The sequence below is a fragment of the Microtus pennsylvanicus genome, chromosome 14 (genome assembly GCF_037038515.1).
Source record: "Microtus pennsylvanicus isolate mMicPen1 chromosome 14, mMicPen1.hap1, whole genome shotgun sequence".
Classification (NCBI taxonomy): domain Eukaryota; kingdom Metazoa; phylum Chordata; class Mammalia; order Rodentia; family Cricetidae; genus Microtus; species Microtus pennsylvanicus.
Window position 1 is genome coordinate 54,215,627 of NC_134592.1, and position 22,417 is coordinate 54,238,043.

General features: G+C 37.4%; 1 protein-coding gene across 2 annotated transcripts in view; it reads right to left on the reverse strand.

Annotated features, from left to right (window-relative positions):
• Mipol1 (mirror-image polydactyly 1) overlaps positions 1-22,417 on the reverse strand; it is a 240,282-nt gene that overhangs the window by 97,891 nt on the left and 119,974 nt on the right. For both annotated transcript variants that reach the window (XM_075947988.1, XM_075947989.1), the window contains exon 8: positions 20,798-20,905. In XM_075947988.1, coding sequence (XP_075804103.1) covers positions 20,798-20,905 — 108 coding nt within the window. The remainder of the gene's footprint in view (positions 1-20,797; positions 20,906-22,417) is intronic.

Consider the following 22,417-nt stretch of genomic DNA (forward strand, 5'->3'; position numbering starts at 1 on the left):
AGAAAGTATCTGATGTTTTTCTTTGTGAGGGTCAGCACACAAATCAGTAATATTAAGACCCTTAAAAAAATTCAGAGCTTCAATTGAACTTGGTATTATCTGAGACGACTATGTTCTATGCATACCTAAAATTGGAAGACAAATGATTACTTATGAAGAAAAACAGAAAACAGAAGATAAAGCAATGCTCAACTTACTACAGAACAAGGAAGGAGCTCACATTCTCAGATGGCATCCACTTTCTAACATGGAAATGCCAGCCTAATCACTGCAATTTCATAGAAGCTGCCAAAAGGCCGGCATAGAATTCACGGGCAATCAATGAGCTACCATCTAGATAACAAATATAGAAACTAAAGCAGAATGAATTCTTTCATTGCCATCAAGAAAGAGATTAGGTGAAGAGACTCTGAGTATTTATCATTTCCCAAATTAATCTTGCAGGTTATTTTTGGAGATTAAGAATGAACTTCAAAATTTCACAAATAATTCTCTTTTGCAGTTTGTATCAGAATTGTTCTACACCCTTATAACACTCATGTACTTGATTATTCTTAACTGGACAGGAATTTCTCAATACTACAAGATTCTAGGAGAGAAAAAGAAAAAAATACAGGAATAAAACAAAAAATGAAAAAAAAAAGTAGGAATTCAATCAGTGTCTAAATTTTTGGAAATTTCTTTTATTCATTTTTAAACTTTTGTTATTTTTAAAGGTGTGAAAAACTGGTATCTAGCTGCATGATGCATGGCTTCTGAGAGCAATCAACAACAAATGAGATCTGAAATCAAATAAACTTTTACAATCTTGTTTGCATCCACCATGTATAGCATTAACAGATAAATAATCTTAATGCCAAGAAATTTAGAATTAAGTTTGACTGTTCTTAATGGAGTACACTGTACGTTGGTATTATAACACACACATGATACCTTCAGGCACAAAGGAGCAAGGGAAGGGCAGTGTGTCAGCCTTAGAAGTTAATTTCCTTGCTTTTGTTGGTTTATATTACCATCTAATATTACGTAAACAATCCGTTTCTAGGCAATTTATTTTTTCCTCTGCATGATGAGCTAAATATCTTTCAGCATATAAAAATCCAGCTTAAGACCAACAAAGGGGATGTCATTTAAAAACAAAACTCACAGAAATAGAAGATACACAACCTTTGCTAAACTGGAGGCTTGCTATTTCTTACGTTTTAACAATCTCTCAAAAGGTGAAAGTGAAATTAAAAGAACAGAAATTATTAGTAAAAAATAATCTACCTTAGAATGTTCTGGGGTTGTAACTATTATTTTTTTATTTGTCAAAAAATAAAGAGCAACCTAAAAATTTATGGGTCCAGATAAAACTCAAAATAGTAATTAAAACAAGGGAGACTGGAAACCCTTGGACGTAGATTCACAAAGAGGCATCTCAGGGCTAAAACCTCACAACCCAGCAACAGAGCAAAAATACAGTGCACAAATACACTCTTCTGTATCACTTTGATAATTAAATTTGTTAGCCTCCCAATTTAGCACAATGCAGTTACAGCAATGTTGAAACTAAATAATATGTAACAATACCCTATTAAATGATTGTTTGTAGGAAGAAGGCAGAAGTTCTAACACCTCTTGGGAGTAAAACATCAAAACAATTGTAGACATAAAAACAGAAAGTACCAAAAGGAAGCGAAGGTTTACCTAAACAATCATCAGCCTCAAACAGCACAGGGAACAGTGCAGTTATTCTAGAAACACTTCCAGCAAATATAAAACTATGGTGTATGACTGCGAAATTATTACGGAAGTAGAAATAAGGGATCCTAGATGCCACAGATCCAAGGGTAGTTGTGTAAGATACAAAGCTCAAAATGGAAAGTAAAGCTACAAGTTCCTTAAACTCCCCAAAGCTGCAATTTATCAGAATTTTAAAAGGATTTTGAAATATAGTCTAATAATATAGTTAATAGGAACCAAAGAACAAAAATGTTAGCAACATATTTTTGTATCAAAATGTAAAGATAAGCAATAAATTATTGGATCTTAAAAAAAAATCTGTATGAGTCAGTAGACAAGAGTGATTTTCCAAGACGCTGTTTTTGTTTCAGTTAAAATTAAAATCCATGCTGTCTAATCCTTGGAGTCACTTTGTAATTAAGGGGATTTGATGAGACCAGGCACTGAATTAATGATAAAATTTAATATCTGTTTTAATGCATCAACATAACAGAAAAACTAACCAACACTGAACAACACAATAAAGTCATTTTGTGCTAGTTGGCATACTCTAGCTATGTCAATTATGAATGTTAGAGGTTTTTCAAATTAGGTGTACACATTAAAGTTCTGCAGATACATTACATCAGCAAATCAACTTTCACCTCAACATACTCAAAGAATAAAGAGTGTTTGTTACTGAAAAAATCTCACAAGTAAATGCATTTACTTTCATTGAAAATTTTTATATAATGCCTAATAAAGAATTCTATATTAGTCTCAAATTAGAACATTTTTATTTAGGTAAGATATCTTAAATATATTTAACAATCTAAGACTTTTAAAATGTATTTTTGGTTGGAAATAAGATAAATTTTTAAATCCATCAAATCAATTTTATTGTGTTTTAGACAATCATTGAAACTCTGCACTGTAGTTTTCAAAATATCATCATGCATAAAGCACAAGAGACAATATAATAAATCACTGTCCCCAGTCATTAGCGCACAACTTTGTGTGAAATTGGTTGCTGCAAACAGCTAAAACTGCCAGAGAGGAAAAACTCATTTGATCAGCTTCAACATTTTCATCCAACTTTGTTATAAAATACTATGAGAGCATCAAGAAAAACACAAAGTGAATAATGTTACTAAATACTAATATTGTTATATACAGAAATCAGGTCAAAAATTAAGACATTGTTGGTATATTTTTTAAACAAATCTCATCACTCTAAAAGAAAGTTGGGGCATTAATTTTCCCCACTGCACTTTTCAAACAGTCTGTAGTGGACACATTTTCCCAATCAGAGTTAAGTATTGCAATTCTGAAGTCTTTGTGTCAGGCTCAGGCCTACTATTATGAGAATAGATGATGACTGTAAGCCATGCTTCTGGAGAGTACCCGTGAAGTGAGGTCTACTTATGAAGTAACAACCATAAGCTGGACTCCACTAGGAATTACTTTCACAGTGACCAGGGCATTGTCTCCAGCAGAACATCACAGGAATCTACTAGTCTACATCTCTCTGTTACTGTGATTCCAAAAGTCCATAGATCCAGAAAAGAGGAGGAAACAGAAGTATTAGTCCCAGCAGACACAGAAGAACTTATCTCATATTCCATGTCTTTTAGGTCAGCACTTAATGTCTTCTAAGTCCAGTTTGGCCAAAGACAGAGACCTGAACACACACAGGTATCATGAGATGGGCACAGGAGGTAGGGAAACAGGCTTAGATGATATAGGGGGAATGCCAAGTTCAAAGACCAGGCAATACAAAGACTGAACCAGGGTTCCAGAACCTACCCAAAGCCAATTCATAAAACAGAGAGGCCTGGTGTGATCGATATTCCCTTTCTACTGCACATGTATGCCTTCATTCCTGATAAAGTATTGCTATTCTATAAAATGTATAACAGTTTCTTCAGGGAAACTTACAATATAAATTTTATATTTCTACCATTACTTATCAAAACAAAACATTAAATTATACAAAACAATACTATGAAATTCAAACTAGGAAAAAAAAGTTATTGGTCAGTTAAGAGCAATTAAACATATCTGCAATTAAACAAGTACTGCATTTGTACAAACACAGGTTTCCACCGTAACTCAGGGTTAATTTTGTGGTGGAGGCTACAGTTCAGTTGTTTTAGCTGCACCTCATGGTTGGAGCTACATAGGCTTTTAATGATTTGGCTATACCTGGTGCCACAATCCATGGAGCTAACCTTCAAAACAGTTTTTCACTTCAGAGAACCCACAGTAGGCACAGGTGTAGCATTTTCCACAGAGTATGCAGCAACTGCGAACCTGGTCCAGCTCAGAGTCTTACTTGTAATGAGAAAAAAAACTATTCCATGGAATATAAAGTTGGACATGGAACAGAATGATGTTAGGAACCAGAACCAGAAAAAATTTCCACCTCCCTTGCAAAGACAAAACTGTTTTTCATATATTTTGACTCTTCTCTTTTCTTTATTATTATTTTCAATTAATATTGCTTTGATAAAATATAATTTGGTTATGTCTCTCTCCTCCCCCAACTTCTCCAAAATCTGCTTTAGTTCCCTACTCATCCAATTTTATATTCTTCTTCTCTATCAAAAAATCAAACACAAAAGAATGTGACAAGAAATACAACACACACACACACAAACACAAAATCAAAATCAAAACAAACAAGCAAAAGAGCAATTAGAACAAAACATGCCAAAACAGAGCAAACTGAAACAAGAAGCCCATAAAACATCAAGGAGTTCATTTTGTGTTGGCCAAGAATGTGGATGATACACCCAGTAAGAATCCCATGAAAACAGCTATTCCCCCTTTGTCATCGGGTATCAATTGCAGATAATTTCTTGGTTAAGTGGACTCAGTGTCCACTTTCCAGGCCAAGTACTTCATCTGCCTTGAATCTGTGTAGACGGCTTGCCTGCTGCCACAGTCTCTGTGAGTTCATATGTGCTACGGTGTCTGGAAGACTGTTTCCTTGGAGACATCCTCCTTTCTCTCTTCTTTTCTAACTGGCTGTTCAATAATGTCATATGGCTTAGGTCTGTTACACTGTACATGACCAAAGTCTACTTGATGTGGGATTTCCCTCTGTATGTTTTAAATACATTTTATTACCATCGATTAATAAACAAGCTCTTTGGCCTATGGCAGGGCAGAATAAGCCAGGAGGAAAGATCGAACAGAGATATATATAGAGAGTAGGCATGGTGTAACACATATCATGTAGCTGCCAAAGAAGAAAGACACCTTACCAGAAAGGCACAGCTTCATGACGATACAAAGATTAATAGAAATGGGTTTATTTAAGATTTATAAGACCTAGCTAGGAATATGTCTGAGCCATTGGCCAAACAATGTTGTACTAATGTAGTTTTGTGTGATTATTCGGGTCTGGGTGGCCAGGAAAAGAAAGTGCAGTCTCTGTTTACAAAATGATGCCCAACATTCAGCAACATACATCCACATGAAGCCTAAGAAAGCTTAAAAAAAAGCTTTTTTTGTGGGTTTCTAGACCCACAAAAACAGGAGTCAATTAGAGCTTCATTTTTTTTTTCCAGATAGGCTCTGTTTGCTGGACACAAGCAGAGGCATGGCTTCTGTAAAAGAAGGCTTCTTAAAAAAAGAAGGCTTCTTGGTTTGTGCTGCATGCATGAACAGCTCTGATTCTTTTAGGAAGTATTGCTATGGAACACTTATTGGGTTTGTGAACAGCATGTTACAAATTGCTTAATGGTGACATAGACCTGCTGCATCTCTGGAGCTTGGGTGGTGAGCATGGCTTGCAGAAGCAGTGACCACACATTTACCATGTTGGACTGGGTGGAGCCAATAAGTAAAGCAGCATTATTAATCTTAACCACACCGGTGGGCTTAGCATTTAAAAAGATAAAAAAAACCTCTCCTGGTCAGATTACAGATACACAACAAGACATATTCAGATACAAAAAACCTCTGAATGAGTCACAGTGTTGGATATATGCACATGGAGAGAGAGAGAAGAAAGAGCAGAGAAAATCATAGGTCAAAGGAGTAAAGATAATAAAATAAATATTAAAAATAAAGTAAAAAAATCCATGTAAAGATGGAAAATACACAAAGAGTCTGAATTAGGTATATTATTGTTTTCTTTGAATGTTTTGACTGTAAATGAGATAAGTATGGAGAGGTGTTTCATTATACGGGCTGCTAAGCTAAACCAACATATATATTTTAAAGGTATCTTGACTTCAAACTTCGAGTCTAAAGATATATTACTTTGGAAAAGAGAGTCTGCTTTTATTTCCACAAAAGATGAGAACCTGTGGATTCCTTCCAGGCTAATGTGGCTTGATGGAACAAGACCCATCAAAATGTTTCCATGAACCATGAAAATATATCAACAACAAACAGCAGGAAGCAGTTTGAAGAAAACAATGCCCAAATTTCCAAAATGGTTGTTTATAAATGTTTGTTTTCATTTAAAGGGGGATATGAGATAGAAATGAATACTTTACATTGGTATGGACTTTGGTTTGTTGATACAAATTTAAGGTCAATTTTGTTATTATATATATATTTTACTCTTGTTTAAGGTATTATGCTATTATATTTATACAGTTCACTTAAAAATAAAATGTATAATTAAAAATTATATATTAGTAGATAGCAAAATAAAAGTCAATCTTGTAGTCATGTTAATTAGATTTTCTAGATATACAGAGATATATTTCAGCTAGGTAGATAGAACACCTCAAAGACCTATAGAATATGGCCTTTAAGAGCTTAGATTTTTCTTGACAGACATGTGTGCTTCTGGGAGCACTGATTACTTGATGGGTATTGAAGAAACTCATTATGGAACTGGCCTCAAGTGTGACAAGGCTAACCATTTGGGAAAGAAACTGCTCTTGTCTGGACTGCTTGGCAGTATGTTGTATAACTGGACATGCAGGACCCACAGAAAAATGACTGCTGAACTTGCCTAAAGAAGGTGAGAAGATTCTTCAGAATCCCTGCTTCATGAGTCTGCCAGACATTCTCACAGAAGAAAGTGACTGACAAACTGCGAATCAAGGCAAAATAGTCTTTCAAATTATCTACTTCATGACAATGTCTGCCAGACACTATGGAACTGTAGGTTGAAGATGGATGCCCCAACACTTCAAAAGAACTTTGGGTGACTGTCCAGGGTAGCAAGATTTCTCTGTCAATTCTAGAACTCTGGAAGTTTCTTACAATGCACTTCCTGTTTATTTAGGTAACGTTATATTCTTCTTGGATCTTTGATAGAGTTGAAGACAAATAACTATAGCTACAGTTTTCCTTAGTTATGATCAAAGATAAATTAAATATGAAACTTTAGACTCACAAAGATAAAATAGCCGATCAAATATTTTCTCTAATTATGCCAGATAAAACTACACTAAGTATTATAAATGTAATTCTTGCTTGATGTGGTTTGTTATATGCAATTTTACTATGTTAAAGCTAAAACCTTCCTTTTTATTTATACAGAAAAGGTGGGATAAATTGGGATTCCCCTCTGTATGCTGTGAATGTTTTATTAGCATTGGTTAATAAAAAAGCTACTTCAGCCTATGGTGGGACAGGATAAAGTCAGAAAGGAAATCTGAACAGAGATATACAGAAAGAGTAGGCAGAATCAAGCAGACACCATGTCATTGCTGAAGGAGAAAGACACCAGAATATTACTGGTAAGCCACAGCCTCGTGAAACACACAGATTAATAGAAATGGTTTAATTAAAAATATTAGCTAGAATATGCTGAGCTGTTGGCCAAATAGTGTTATATTAAAATAGTTTTTTGAGATTATTAGGGTCTGTGTGGCCTGTAGAAGAAAGGGAAATCTCCATTTACACCTATGTTGTATTTGGTTCCCTATTAGTTTTCCAAATCTAAATTATTGCAGCAAGAATCTGGTCTATCCATCTTTTCCAAACCAGGCCATAAAGGTGGTCAACATCACTGGCTAGCTGTGGGCTAAGCATACTATTCTAATAGATTGGAGGGTGGGGAAATGAGTTTGAATAGGTGATAAAAGATCTATTATACTCTGCATTTTTTTTTGCTTACTTTGTTTCTGTTTTTTGAGATAGGATTTCTTTTCATTTATTTATTTATTTATTTATTTATTTATTTATTTATTTTTCTTTTTTTTATTGATAAAAGGAGGATAAAGAAAAGAAAAAAAACAAATTTCCACCTCCTCCCACCAGCCTCCCATTTCCCTCCCCCTCCTCCCACTCTTCTCCCCCTCCTCCCACTCTTCTCCCCCTCCTCCCACCCCTCTCCCCTTCCTCCCACTCCTCTCCCCCTCCCTTTCCAGTCCAAAGAGCTGTCAGGGTTCCCTGCCCTGTGGTAAGTCCTAGGTCCTCCCCCCTCCATCCATATCTAGGAAGGTGAACATCCAGACTGGCTAGGCTCCCACCAAGCCAGCACGTTGCGTAGGATCAAAACCGCATGCCAATGTCCTTGGCGTCTCATCAGCCCTCATTGTTCGCCATGTTCCGAGAGTCCAGTTTTATCCCATGCTTTTTCTGGTAACAGTCCAGCTGGCCTTGGTGAGCTCCCAGTAGATCATCTCCACTGTCTCAGTGGGTGGGTGCACTCCTCGTGGTCCCTATTTATTTATTTATTTATTTATTTATTTATTTATTTATTTATTTATTTATTTATTTATATTTCTGCCTCCTCCCCTCCACCGCCTCCCATATCCTTCCCCTCCCCCAATCAAGTCCCCCTCCCTCATCAGCCCGAAGAGCAGTCTGGGTTCCCTGCTTTGTGGAAAGTCCAAGGACCTCCCATCTCCTTCCAGGTCTAGTAAGGTGAGCATCCAAACTGCCTAGGCTCCTACAAAGCCAGTACGTGCAGTAGGATCAAAACCCAGTGTCATTGATTTTGACTTCTCAGCAGTCCTCATTGTCCACTATGTTCAGCGAGTCCGTGAGTCCGGTTTTATCCCATGCTTTTTCAGACCCAGTCCAGCTGGCCTTGTTGAGTTCCCGATAGAACATCCCCATTGTCTCAGTGTGTGGGTGCACCCCTCGCGGTCCTGAGTTCCTTGCTCGTGCTCTCTCTCCTTCTGCTCCTGATTTGGACCTTGAGATTTCAGTCTGGTGCTCCAATGTGGGTCTCTGTCTCTGTCTGCTTTCATCGCCTGATGAAAGTTAATCTCCAGGAGGATGACTATATGTCTTTCATTGGGTTCACCTTCTTATTTAGCTTCTCTAGGATCACGAATTATAGGCTCAATGTCCTTTATTTATGGCTAGAAACCAAATATGAGTGAGTACATCCCATATTTCTCTTTTTGGGTCTGGCTTACCTCACTCAGGATAGTGTTTTCTATTTCCGTCCATTTGCATGCAAAATTCAAGAAGCCATGGCTATCTTAGAACTCATTTCTTAGGTCAGGCTGGCTTCAACTTCACAGAGGTCTGCCTGCCTCTTCCTCTAGAGAGGCTGGCTTATATTCTGCATTATAAAAATAAAATAATTTTTCCCACATAACATTCATATTATACTCTAAATCTATAAAGTTACCAAACAGAACTACAAAATTTATCTACAATCTTCTGCTTTTTAAACTTTGTCAAAGCTTCCACCATCCCCACTGAACATAAATTACAATGACAACAATAATGGACACCTTCTTGCCACATCATACAGACATTTTTATCTTCTTGACACAGCTGTAGCATTTAACAGGTGTGCTACTCCCACTGTGATACTTTATTCAGTTGTGACTATATGCTGCCAAAATTCATTTGATGTGTTCAGGTACATATGGCAATTGATCAATATCTTTGATTCTTGAGTGTCAAACAAATACTATTTGCAAACTCAGAAGCAAACAAAGTTAAACAAAAGTCCATCGCCGGGAAGTGGTGGCACACCCCTTTAATCCCAGTACTCAGAAGTCAGAGGTGGGTGGATCTCTGTGAGTTCAAGGCCAGCCCGGTCTACAGAGCAAGTTATGAGGCAGCTCCAAAGCTACACAGAGAAACCCTGCCTCGAAAAACCAAACCAAACAAACAAAAAAGTTCTTGACATCATGGAGTATTCACTATTAGGAAAACATTGTATCACAGTAATAACTGATACATATATATGTATTATATATAGAATGTATCTACACACACATATATATGTATGTACACTCACATTATATATATAGGCAAGCCTGTCACAGAAAAAGAAGGAAGGTAACAAAGGAAGTGCTGACAGGGTATGAACAGGCTGCAACACAAAGCAGGTTGGTCAGAGAAGGCCGTGCTGTTCCTGAAGTATTTCAAAAGATATGAAAAGGGCACAAGCAAATTTTATGTAGGGAGAAGAACTCTCCTTAAAAGTGAAAGCAGAAAGTATGAGGCTCTGAGGCACAAGCAGGCTGGTATGTTCCAGGAGAGTCGTATGTGTACAGTGTCTGAAGTGAAGTATGGTAACAAAAGTGTAATATAATCTAACTTACAGTCTGACAAGCTCATCATGAAGGCCGTGCAGAGAACAGAAGACAAAGACAGATACAGGTTAAGAGAGTTTGTTAATAATTGAGGCACAGGTGAAACAGCTTAACATACAGTAACCATGAAAGTGGTAAGGATAACCGAAACCTTGATGTGCATGAGATGTACAAGAACTAGTTTGCAGATGCTAAGTAGAAGGTGAGAGAAGGAACGAGGCCAGGACTAACTCTACTTATTTTGGTAAATATTACTGATAAGATAAAAGGATGGTTTTTTAGATGTAGCTATAGATAGGCATATATAGGTGGCATGATAACTGGTTTGGAGCGAGGAATGTAGTACAGTGGCCAATAAAAGCTCCAAGTAAGGATTTTATTTTGGCATATTATTGAAATGAAAGGTAGTCTCTTACCTGACCCCTCCAAAGGTCCTTGCTTCCTGGTATTTATGTCCCATGCATTCACCTTCCCTTTGATGTGCACTGGTCTTAGTAGCTCACTTTTTGAAATAATTTTCAATTTTTAAAAATTATCTTCACCAAATTGGACTGTAGGCAAATCTGTGGAGGAATTTTCTTGATTCTTGATTGACACTGGCAGGTGCGACCCACCATGGGTAGAGAAGCACCTCTGAGAAGTTTCCTTGGGTTATGTAAAAAGGAAAAGGAGTAAGCTGTGAAGGCAAACTAGTAGTATTGCCACATGGACTCTGCTTCAGTTCCTGCTTCTAGGTCCCTGCCTTGAGTATATTTTATGAGATGATTTTATTATTTATAGTATTTATCACAGCAATACAAAGCAAGCTAACACACACTCCTTTGTCCACACATCTTTTCTAACTGTCTGGTTTATAAAAAAAGTCATCTATACAGTGTGCATAGTGTTGGCCTTTGGAGAGTTTCTTTCAAGTATAGCATGTGTTTAACTGTACTCACCCCATACCGTCTATCTTCCCTCCTCATCCTTCTCCCAGCCTATTTGTCTCCTTCTGTTCTCCAGTCTCCTTCTACTTTTATGCCATAAGTCTTGTGTGCATGTGCATGTCTGTGATGTATTGCTATTAAATCTAGGATTAAAACATGAGATAAAGGCTGCGGAGTGGCTCGGCGGTAAAGTGTGAGAACTGAAGTATGGATCCCCAGCACCGTGTAAATGTCAAGTGAGCCTACGTAGCCTGTGCTCTCTGCACTTGGGAAGTAAAGGTTTGAGCATCTAGCTAATGATACTAACAGAATTGGGGACCTCTAGCTTTTGGTGAGAATCTCTGCCTAATATATATGGTACAGAGTGATGGAGGGAGCCATGGGATATAAGTGTGTGCAACTACACGTGCAACATATATACATACACTGCACAGAAACAAAATGAGAGGATATATGCACCACTTGTCTTTATGAGTCTGCCTTATCTTGCTTACTGTGATATCCAGTTACATTCATTTTCCAGCAAACATTTTTCTTTTAAATTAAAACATTATTATTAAAAGCTTTGAAATAATAAAACACTACCCAGAGAGATGAGCCAAACCCTAAGTCTATTTATCTCAGTTAAGTTCTATACACTTAGAATATACACTCTGGGGTTATGGAGTTTCACATTGGATTGTACCTTCACTATCAATTATATTCTTATGTATATTATCCACAAAAACTTACACATTCTGTAGAGGGTTAATATCTAAAATATCTAAGAACAAAGGAAAAAAGTAAACAAAAATGGGATGGCAAGAAAACAACTCAATTACAAAAACGAGGCACAGATTTAAACAGAATTCTTTTTTATTCTTAACATAATTTTTATATACTCAAATCCCACCCACTTCCCAGTCTCTCCATATCTGCTCTTCATCCTTTCCCCCCCCCAAAGGAAAATTAAAAATAAAATAATAAAAATAAGATAAAATTAAAAATGCAAATAATATTAATTAAAAACAAAAACCAAAGAAATCAAACAAACAAAACCCACTTCACTCCTCCATCTTTCCTGTCTCTTCATCACCTCTTCATTTTGTCTTGGCATTGGGAGCGGCTGTGTAGATCCTTTTGTTCAAACAGCTTTACTTGGAAATGTTGGTGATGTCATGTGTTGTGTCAGGTTCAAGTCCTCTGGCTTCTGGTACACCATCAGTACTGGATACTCACCTAAACTCCTCCTGGATATCCTGCAGTTATCCTGAATCATACAGGTCTTGCAGTAATCGTTCTACAGGACCAGTCCCTGCATGTGCACCAGCAGGTCATAGATGGCGTTTTGTGTTTTAATAGGATTCCTATGTGTGCAAACATGCACATCTCTCTGTGCATATGTGTTTCTTATGCTTTTTCTCTGGCTCTTAATTTTCTGTTTGTTTAATTTGTACTATTCCTACTTGTTTGTTTTGTTCTATTTATTTTATTTTTATTATTATTCTTTAGATGCCTGTTTGTTTTCTTTTTTTTTTATTTTTTAAAATTTATTTTTTTTTAATTTATTTATTTATTAAAGATTTCTGTCTTTTCCCCGCCACCGCCTCCCATTTCCCTCCCCCTCCCCCAATTAAGTCTCCCCCCAGCCCGAAAAGCAATCAGGGTTCCCTGTCCTGTGGGAAGTCCAAGGAACCCCCACCTCCATCCAGGTCTAGTAAGTTGAGCATCCAAACTGCCTAGGCTCCCACAAAGCCAGTGCGTGCAGTAGGATCAGAAACCCATTGCCATTGTTCTTGAGTTCTCAGTAGTCCTCATTGTCCGCTATGTTCAGAGAGTCCGGTTTTATCCCAGGCTTTTCCAGACCCAGGCCAGCTGGCCTTGGTGAGTTCCCAATAGAACATCCCCATTGTCTCAATGTGTGGGTGCACCCCTCGCGGTCCTGAGTTCCATGCTCGTGCTCTCTTTCTGCTCCTGATTTGGACCTTGAGATTTCAGTCCTGTGCTCCAATTTGGGTCTCTGTCTCTGTCTCCTTTCATCGCTTGCTGAAGGTTAATATTCAGGAGGACGCCTATATGCCTGTTTGTTTTCCAAGAAGAGACAAAAATGATGTGGACTTTTGTCTGGACAGGGAAGTATTTGGAAGAATTTGAGGGAGGGGAAACCATAACAAAAAACAATATAACAAAATAAACATATACACAAGAAAAAACAAGAACAATTAGTTTCATATCTCTATGATTCATATAACTATTATCTGGATTTCATATTTCATCACCTAATATCTACCCTCTTTGTTTCTACATGTCCCACATTTGCTTACCCAATGTATATAAAAAATATAGGCTAGTTTCCAAAGTGGTTGCACAAGATTGCATTCCCACCAGCAATGGATGAGGGTACCCCTTCCTCCACAGCCTCTCCAGCAAAGGCTATCATTGGAGTTTTTGATTTTAGCCATTCTGACAGGCGTAAGGTGATATCTCAAAGTTGTTTTGATTTGCATTTCCCTGATCGCTAAGGAGGTTGAGCATGACCTTAAGTGTCTTTTGGCCATTTGAACTTCTTCTGTTGAGAATTCTCTGTTCAGTTCAGTGCCCCATTTTTTTTTAATTGGGTTAAATCAGTGTTTCGGGTTCTTAGGAAATTCGGGATCAACCTACCCCTGGACCCAGCAATACTACTCCTGGGAATATACCCAAGAGATTCCCTATCATATGACAAGAGCATTTGTTCAACTATGTTCATAGTAGTATTATTTGTAATAGCCAGAACCTGGAAACAACCTAGATGCCCTTCAATGGAAGAATGGATGAAGAAAGTGTGGAATATATACACATTAGAGTACTACGCTGCGGTAAAAAACAATGACTTCTCGAATTTTGCATGCAAATGGATGGAAATAGAAAACACTATACTGAGTGAGGTAAGCCAGACCCAAAGAGATGAACATGGGATGTAATCACTCATAATTGGTTTCTAGCCATGAATAAGGGTCATGAAGTCTACAATTGGTGAACCTAAAGAAGCTAAGTAAGAAGGTGAACCCAAGGAAACAATATAGTTATCCTCTTGGCTATGGGAAGTAGACAAAATTGCCAGGGAGAAAATTAGGATCTTGGGGGTGGGGTGGGATGGGGGTAAGGGGAGATGGGGAGAGAAAAGGGAGAAGGGGAAGATGGGGGGAACTTGGGGAAAAAGGAGAATTGGGATAAAGGAAGGTTGGATAGGGGAGCACGGAAGCACAATTCTTAGTTAAGGGAGCCACCTTAGGGTTGGCAAGAGACTTGAACTTAGAGTGGCTCCCAGGAGCCCAAGGCGATGTCCCCAGTTAGTTCCTTGGGCAGATGAGGATAGGGAACCTGAAATGACCCTATCCTATAGCAATACTGACGAATATCTTGCATATCACCATAGAACCTTCATCTGGTGATGGATGGAGATAGAGACAGAGACCCACACTGGAGCACTGGACTGAGCTCCCAAGGTCCCAATGAGGAGCAGAAGGAGGGAGAACATGAGCAAAGAAGTCGGGACCACGAGGGGTGCACCCACCCACTGAGACAGTGGGGCTGATCTATTGGGAGCTCACCGAGGCCAGCTGGACTGTGATTGAAAAAGCAGGGGATAAAACCGGACTCTCTGAACATGGCTAACAATGAGGGCTGATGAGAAGCCAAGGACAATGGCAAGGGGTTTTGATCCTACTTAATGCTCTGGCTTTGTGGGAGCCTAGCCAGTTTGGATGTTCACCTTCCTAGATATGGACGGAGGGGGGAGGACCTTGGACTTTCCACAGGGCAGGGAACCCTGACTGCTCTTTGGACTGGAGAGGGAGGGGGAGAGGAGTAGGAGGAGGGTGAGAAGGGTGGGAGGAGGGGGAGGGAAATGGGAGGCTGGGAGGAGGCAGAAACTTGTTTTTTTCCTTTTCTCAATAAAAAAAAAAGAAATCATGAAAACTAAAAAAAAAAAAATATAATCTAGGAGCTGAATATTAGGGAGAACATGTGGTATTTTTTCTTTCTGAGACTATGATCTCACTTAATAGTATACTTTTTAAGTCCATTAATTTCCCTTCAAAATTTTATGACTTCATATTTCAAAGAACTGAATAGTATTTCATTTTATATACCTGTAACAATAAACGTGAGGTGCAAGCATCTCTGATAGGATGAGGCGTGCTCTGAGCGTATGTCAAGGAGTGAAACTGCTAGGTGATAGTTCTCATTTCAGTCTTTCGAGGAATCTCCAAAATGATTTCTATTTGTATTCATTTTCATCCCCCAAACTTCAGTCCAAGGTTTGCTGTCATATTTCTTTATGACGGCTATTCATGCTGGGATAAGTTGGTGTCTGAGACTCGAGCAAATCTGCATTTCCTTGATGGTTAGGGACACTAAACACTCTTAAGTACTTAATGGCCATTTGCGTTTCTTTTTTGAAAACGTCTATTAGATTTGTTAGTCCATTTGCTGACTGGCAGTTTTATTTCTTTGGTATTTAACTTCTTCAGTTCTTTGTAATCTCTGGATATTATTCTCTTGTCTACAGTGTGACTGGCAAAGATTTTCTCCCATTCTGCGAACTGTCCATTGCTCTGCTGATGGGCTGTGCTGACTTTTCATTTACATGTAGTCCCATCAGCTGATACTGGGGGCTCGGCTCTGTTTTACTGGTGTGCACAAAGAAATTTCTTACTTATTACAGTGACTCAAAGAGATTTCCCCACATTTTCTTCTAGATATTTCAACACTTCAAGCTTTAAATTAAGATCTTTGATTCAATTGGAAACAAATTTTGTACAAGGTTAAAGATATGAATTTAATTTATTCTTCTGCATAAAGATATCTAGTATGATTTGCTGGTATGATCTGTTTAAAAGGCTGTTCTCCAATGTATATTTTTGCCTCCTTGGCAAAAACTAAATTGGCATAGCTTTACCATTTTACTTTTGGGTCCTTTATTCCAATGGTCTACCTATCTATTTTTATGTCAGTACCACCAGGCTGTCTTTATTACTATAGCTCTGCAGTATAATTTATGTTTGGTTATGCTAATGCCTCCAGCACAGGTCTAACTCTTTGTTTGGTTAGTTTTGTGTACTGCTCTTTTAATCTCTACTTCATTAGCTTCTTCTCTGAGCTTTATCATTTCCCACCCCATCTACTGTGACTGGGAATGGCCGTTTGTTGTATTTTGAGAACACCACATTAGGTTTTATGACATGAGCACTTATTGTTATAAATTTTCTTCGTAAGATTTCTTTGGCTGTTTTCCACATGTTCTGATAGGTTGTGCTTTCATTATCATTTGCCTTTAAGAAATTTCAGTTTTCCTCTGTGATTTTTTTAAATGGCCACTGTTATTCAAAATGTATTTTTTATTCTCAATTTTTCTTGTGGTTTATATAATTTCTCTGATGTTAATTTCTAGTTTTATTCAATTGTGGTTGGACAGAACACAAGTAATTTTTTATTCGTTGAGATACGATTTATGTTCTATAATATTTTGGAGAAGGTTCCAGGTGCTGTCAAGAAAAAAAAAGCCATATGGAAACCCACTATTTGGAAACTTCCTAAAATATATCCACATATAAAAAGAGTTTAAATGGAGTTACTCTGTAATGGGGGAAATAACCCTAACTAGATATCACATACTACCATATAAAACCTACAGTATCAGAAATGGGTTACTTCCATTTGACTTCCAGTTGCCAATGGTACGCAATAAGTGCCCTAAAATTACAAGCTACTGCCATGACTCTTGGTTATCCTCCATGCAGAGCTTGACAATGAGATCCTATTGCTGAGGATATCACTCATTTGAATCATAAACACGGAGAAATCGAGTGTGTGCTGACCTCAAAGCTTCATCCCTACTAGCATTTAGCTTCCATAATGCTGGAAGGTGCTATGAATAGTATCAGAGAAGAACAATCATCACATTCACCCAGTTCTAAACCCTTTTGAACTACAATGATGTCTGGCTTGACAAGATATGCCCACTGTTGTAACAGTGGCACACATGTTATCGTTTTATTTTATTTTATTTTTTATTAATTTATTTATTTATTAAAGATTTCTGTCTCTTCCCCGCCACCGCCTCCCATTTCCCTCCCCCTCCCCCAATTAAGTCTCCCCCCAGCCCGAAAAGCAATCAGGGTTCCCTGTCCTGTGGGAAGTCCAAGGAACCCCCACCTCCATCCAGGTCTAGTAAGTTGAGCATCCAAACTGCCTAGGCTCCCACAAAGCCAGTGCGTGCAGTAGGATCAGAAACCCATTGCCATTGCTCTTGAGTTCTCAGTAGTCCTCATTGTCCGCTATGTTCAGAGAGTCCGGATTTATCCCAGGCTTTTCCAGACCCAGGCCAGCTGGCCTTGGTGAGTTCCCAATAGAACATCCCCATTGTCTCAGTGTGTGGGTGCACCCCTCGCGGTCCTGAGTTCCATGCTCGTGCTCTCTCTCCTTCTGCTCCTGATTTGGACCTTGAGATTTCAGTCCTGTGCTCCAATTTGGGTCTCTGTCTCTGTCTCCTTTCATCGCCTGATGAAGGTCAATATTCAGGAGGATGCCTATATGTTTTTCTTTGGGTTCTCCTTATTTAGCTTCTCTAGGATCACTAATTATAAGCTCAATGTCCTTGGTTTATGGCTAGAAACCAAATATGAGTGAGTACATCCTATGTTCCTCTTTTTGGGTCTGGCTTACCTCACTCAGGATAGTGTTTTCTATTTCCATCCATTTGTATGCAAAATTCAAGAAGTCCTTGTTTTTTATTGCTGAGTAGTACTCTAATATGTATAAATTCCATACTTCATCCATTCTTCCATTGAAGGGCATCTAGGTTGTTTCCAGGTTCTGGCTATCACAAACAATGCTGCTATGGTTTTAACCAACCACTTTCTGGCTCAATTTAAGGCCATCTTCATGGAATGGAACCCATACCCAGCACTGTTCATGAGGCCAAGAACCAGGGCTAGATACACCATAGGCCCCAAGAGAGAACCTACTACTGCTGTTCTGCTAAGCAAATATAGTATTTAAAAGATCCCTAATAATTATCACTGTAACCATAGATCAGCATGTCTCTCAACTGTCAACAGAGAAGCTTCTCCTTGTAATAGATATAATTAATACAGAGACACAGAACTGGTCAATGCCTAAGAGACTTTGGAGTGCAACTGTCCCATTTATGTCTGTGATGTGCACTCCATTCTTCAAGTCACAGAAATATTGGTAAAAGAGGAAGTATTAAGATTATAAGAGCCAGAGGTTGTAGTTGATTTCAAGGAAATAGTGCTTTGTACATAACAGGTTTGCATATCTGAACTCACAGAGACTGTGACCTGTATAAGTTCAAACCAGACAAAATCCCAGCAACAGGTATGAAGGCTGACTCCTGATTGAGAAGCTATTGGTACCTGATAGCTTCTGAGAGAGGGAGAGTCAGTTTTCTTTAATGGTGTGAACTGTGGTATATTCAAGGTCAGGACACCACACTAAGAATAGTTGGGTAACACAAACTAGACTGAATGGCGAGGAGAGGGAGAGGGAGAAAAAGAGAGAGAAGAGAGACAGAATATTAATTTGATTAAGTAGGGAGGTGGTAGTGGATCTAGAGAAGTTGGGGTAGAGTGACTATGATCAAAATACATTGTATAAAATTTGCTAAAAATTAATAAAATAATATTTAAAATCTTTTTTGGTATAAAAAAGAAAGCCTATTAAAATTCACAAAAAAATCTGATGTTATCCACCATAAAAATTATCTAGAAAGAATTTTCTGGATATTAGGAAAAACAGGCATGTTTATTTGAATAATAATAATAATAAAATACCTTAAAGTGTTTCCTTGTACATTGATTGCAGCTTTGCCATCATTACCACTTCACAGAGTTCTACATAATATATGATCACTAACTTTGATTTTTTTAACCAAATATATTTTCAGTATAACTGAGTCAAAAAAGAAAGAAAAATTTCAATTTTTTACCTTATTTAAATTTATATTTATCAAGATTGATGATAGGACATGTAATATCAGAAATACTGCTGAGATTAAATATTTCTAAAGACAATCACTCTTTTTAAAATGTTCTTAATGTCCATTTGGCTACAAAATTAATGTTTAATCAGTTAATATTCTATAGTACATATAAATGGACTGATAATTTCATATCAAACGTGTCCTTCATAACTTGAATGACAACCAGAAAAATATTACCAAATGAAGAGTAAGATTTCCCCAAACAACTCTTATTAAAACTAATTTTAAAACTGTGATTTAGGATGAATAAATAAATGTGGGCCAGAGAGATGGCTCGGTGGTTAAGAGCAATTGTTCTTACAGAGGACCTGCCTGGGTTTGGTTCCTAGCAGGCACGCTGAAGTTCACAACTCTGTCACTCTAGCTCCAGTGATAGCAAGTCCTCTTTTGTCCTCCAAAGGCACTAGGTATATACATGGTGTACATACACACATGCAAGCAAACACTAATACACATAAGATGAAACTAAATAAATCTTTTTAAAAAGAATAAGGAGATGTATTATAACTGAACATAGCCTTATACCAAACTTGTTTTCTGTGATGAAATACTTAAAAATAGACTAAAACTCAGCATTATGCATGGCAGACATTTTTAAGAATTTCAACATAAACAGAGCTTTTACAAAGACTAAATTGATGAACTGACTCTTCCCCTTCTCTTTTCCAGGACTTAAAGTCAGCTTTATTTAACAGATGCAACAGATGAATTTAATGCGACTAACAATAGCACAAGTCTAGAAAATCTTGTTGTATAATAAACACATGATTTTTGTTTCTCACAAACTGAACTTGATAATGAACATGCAAACACCTTGAGGGGCAGAGACTATGAGTGTTTCATAGACACTTTACTAAAAACTAAAGTAACTTAAAAGTTAATGGAAGGGCACGGAGGTGCATAGCTTTAATTCCAGCACTCAGGAGGCAGAGGCAGTTGGATCTCCTCGTTCAAGGCCAGCCTATTCTACAGAGTGAGTTTCAGGACAGCCAGGACTACAGAAAAACCCTGTCTTGAACCCCTCCCCACAAAAACAATAACAGAAAGGAAAAAAAAAGTAGAATGGGAAGTCATGAGCACAGCCCCCACTCAAACAGTAATACTCAGAATGTTTCTTCTCGTTCATGATTAATGTATCTGTATTGCACTGAGATAGAACATGCCATAAAATACATATGTCACATGTTTCAAGCTCTAGTTGAATACACCATCTTTCTTTTCTTTCTTTTATTTTAACAATTTAAGTATTCCTTCAATTTCCAAACAAATCCACATGTCCTTCAATCAGCATTAGCTCTCTGGATGACAAATACTACAACACATTTAAAATTGCGTAACAAATGTTGCTACAAAGAAAAGGCTGATGATTTATCATTTAAGTATAAAAGGTAATAACATAAAAATATAAATAAAATAAATATATACACCAGAAGTTATTAATATACGACCACTCAAAATTCAGATTTTTTTTCCTGTACACATACATGAAATAAAATAATACCATAGCAGAAGGGTGCTGTGTCTGTGTTTAAAGAAGCGGTTGTTGGCAAACAGCACGGCTCACTATTGCGGAAATGTACACAGCTGATCTATGCCGCACAGAAAGCTGGCACCGAGGGCTTACAACCTTAATTTGCCTGCAAGAAGGAATGGCCATTTACCTTCAGAGCACGTTCCTGATTGTTTTCAGCAGTCGGGTGTCTCGTGTTGTTTGCTGAAGTCTGCTTCTGCTCTTTCAGACGATGAAGCTCCTGGTGCAGCCGTTTGCACTGCCACAAGGGAAGAATCCCATTAAGTAAAGGAGTTAGCATTTTTTTTAACCAAGCCATATGAATTAATGTAAATAACACCACTGTATTCTCTCGGAGACAAGGATTTCTTTTGCAACAAAAATGGTAGGTATAATGTTAAATACAAACAATATAACCATTATTTATAGAACTTTGGTAATTCAGTTACAATTTTCAATTAGTCTTATTATAAATATTATATTGAAAACATTTAGTTTCATAAAATTAGGATCAAACTATTTCAAATAATTTTAGTTCCTGGTCAAAAAGCTCTAGTTAAAAACCCATTGTTGAATAAAAAGCAAGTATCTAAAATCATATTGAATTTGTAATAAACTATAATAATGTAGTCTATGATCAACTTATATTAATATTCTCTAAGTAAAAATGCCTAAAGAATCAATCCAGTTTTTAGCTATTTAAATCATTTTACATAATAACTATACAGACTATAAGAAGATATGGTGCAAATTAAGATGATATGAAGTTATAATGAGACACTACTTAAAGCAATAAACTATAAAACCCATGGTTCCGAAAGAAATTAAAAGTTACTCCTCGTTTTATCTACTTTAAAAATAGTATATTTGAGAAATAACCAATAAATGGGCATACTGAATTAAGATCTGAACAACGCCCTTTAAGACTTTTTGACAAATGGAACTTGCCATAATGAAAAGAAAAAGATTCATTTTCATGGTACAACCAAAATGTAGCTACAATCCAGTACTTCTTACTCTGGCCCCAGCTACAACGTATCATCTGTATCAGTAGTTCCTTGGGGTAATATACAAATCTTTTGAAAAGAAAAAAGTCTTAACAGACATTCAGTGTCGATTTAGATTACATGATGTTGATATACACATATAAAATTGACTGTACACAGCTCATACATGTACAATATTCTTAGCACATTTACCAATTAAATAAAATAACCACAAAAATAAAGACATTTCAAGTTCATACTAATTTAAATTATCTGACAGCTTTGTGAAGATAAATTCTGGGGGATTGAGGTAATGATTTAGAAGGAAAAGTACTTGCTGCACAAACGAGGGTCCGAGTTTCCAACACTAGAACAAACTAAAAAGTCAGATGTGGTACTATGTCTTCAGTCCCAGTGCTCCTACAGCACAATGGGAGGCAGAGATGGGAGAATCTCCATGAGCCGTGGGCCAGAGGGCTTGTCTCAAATAAAGTGAGAAGTGAGGACTGACACGAATGTTACCCTTACCGCTCCACATGCATGTCATGGCATGTGTAAGCCTCTGCTCACACAAAGGAGCACGAAAATACACACGTATGCACATCGTACAAACACACAGAGGTAGCATGTTCTGAACATATGATGTGCTGCCCACTGGCTAAGTGGTAGTTCTCTTACGCTGTATATCCATTCAACGGTGTGTTATGTGACAACCTAATTCACTTACCACATTTTAAATATTAAGTAAAAACTCTGGGACACGTTTCCTTTCATTATTATTTGGA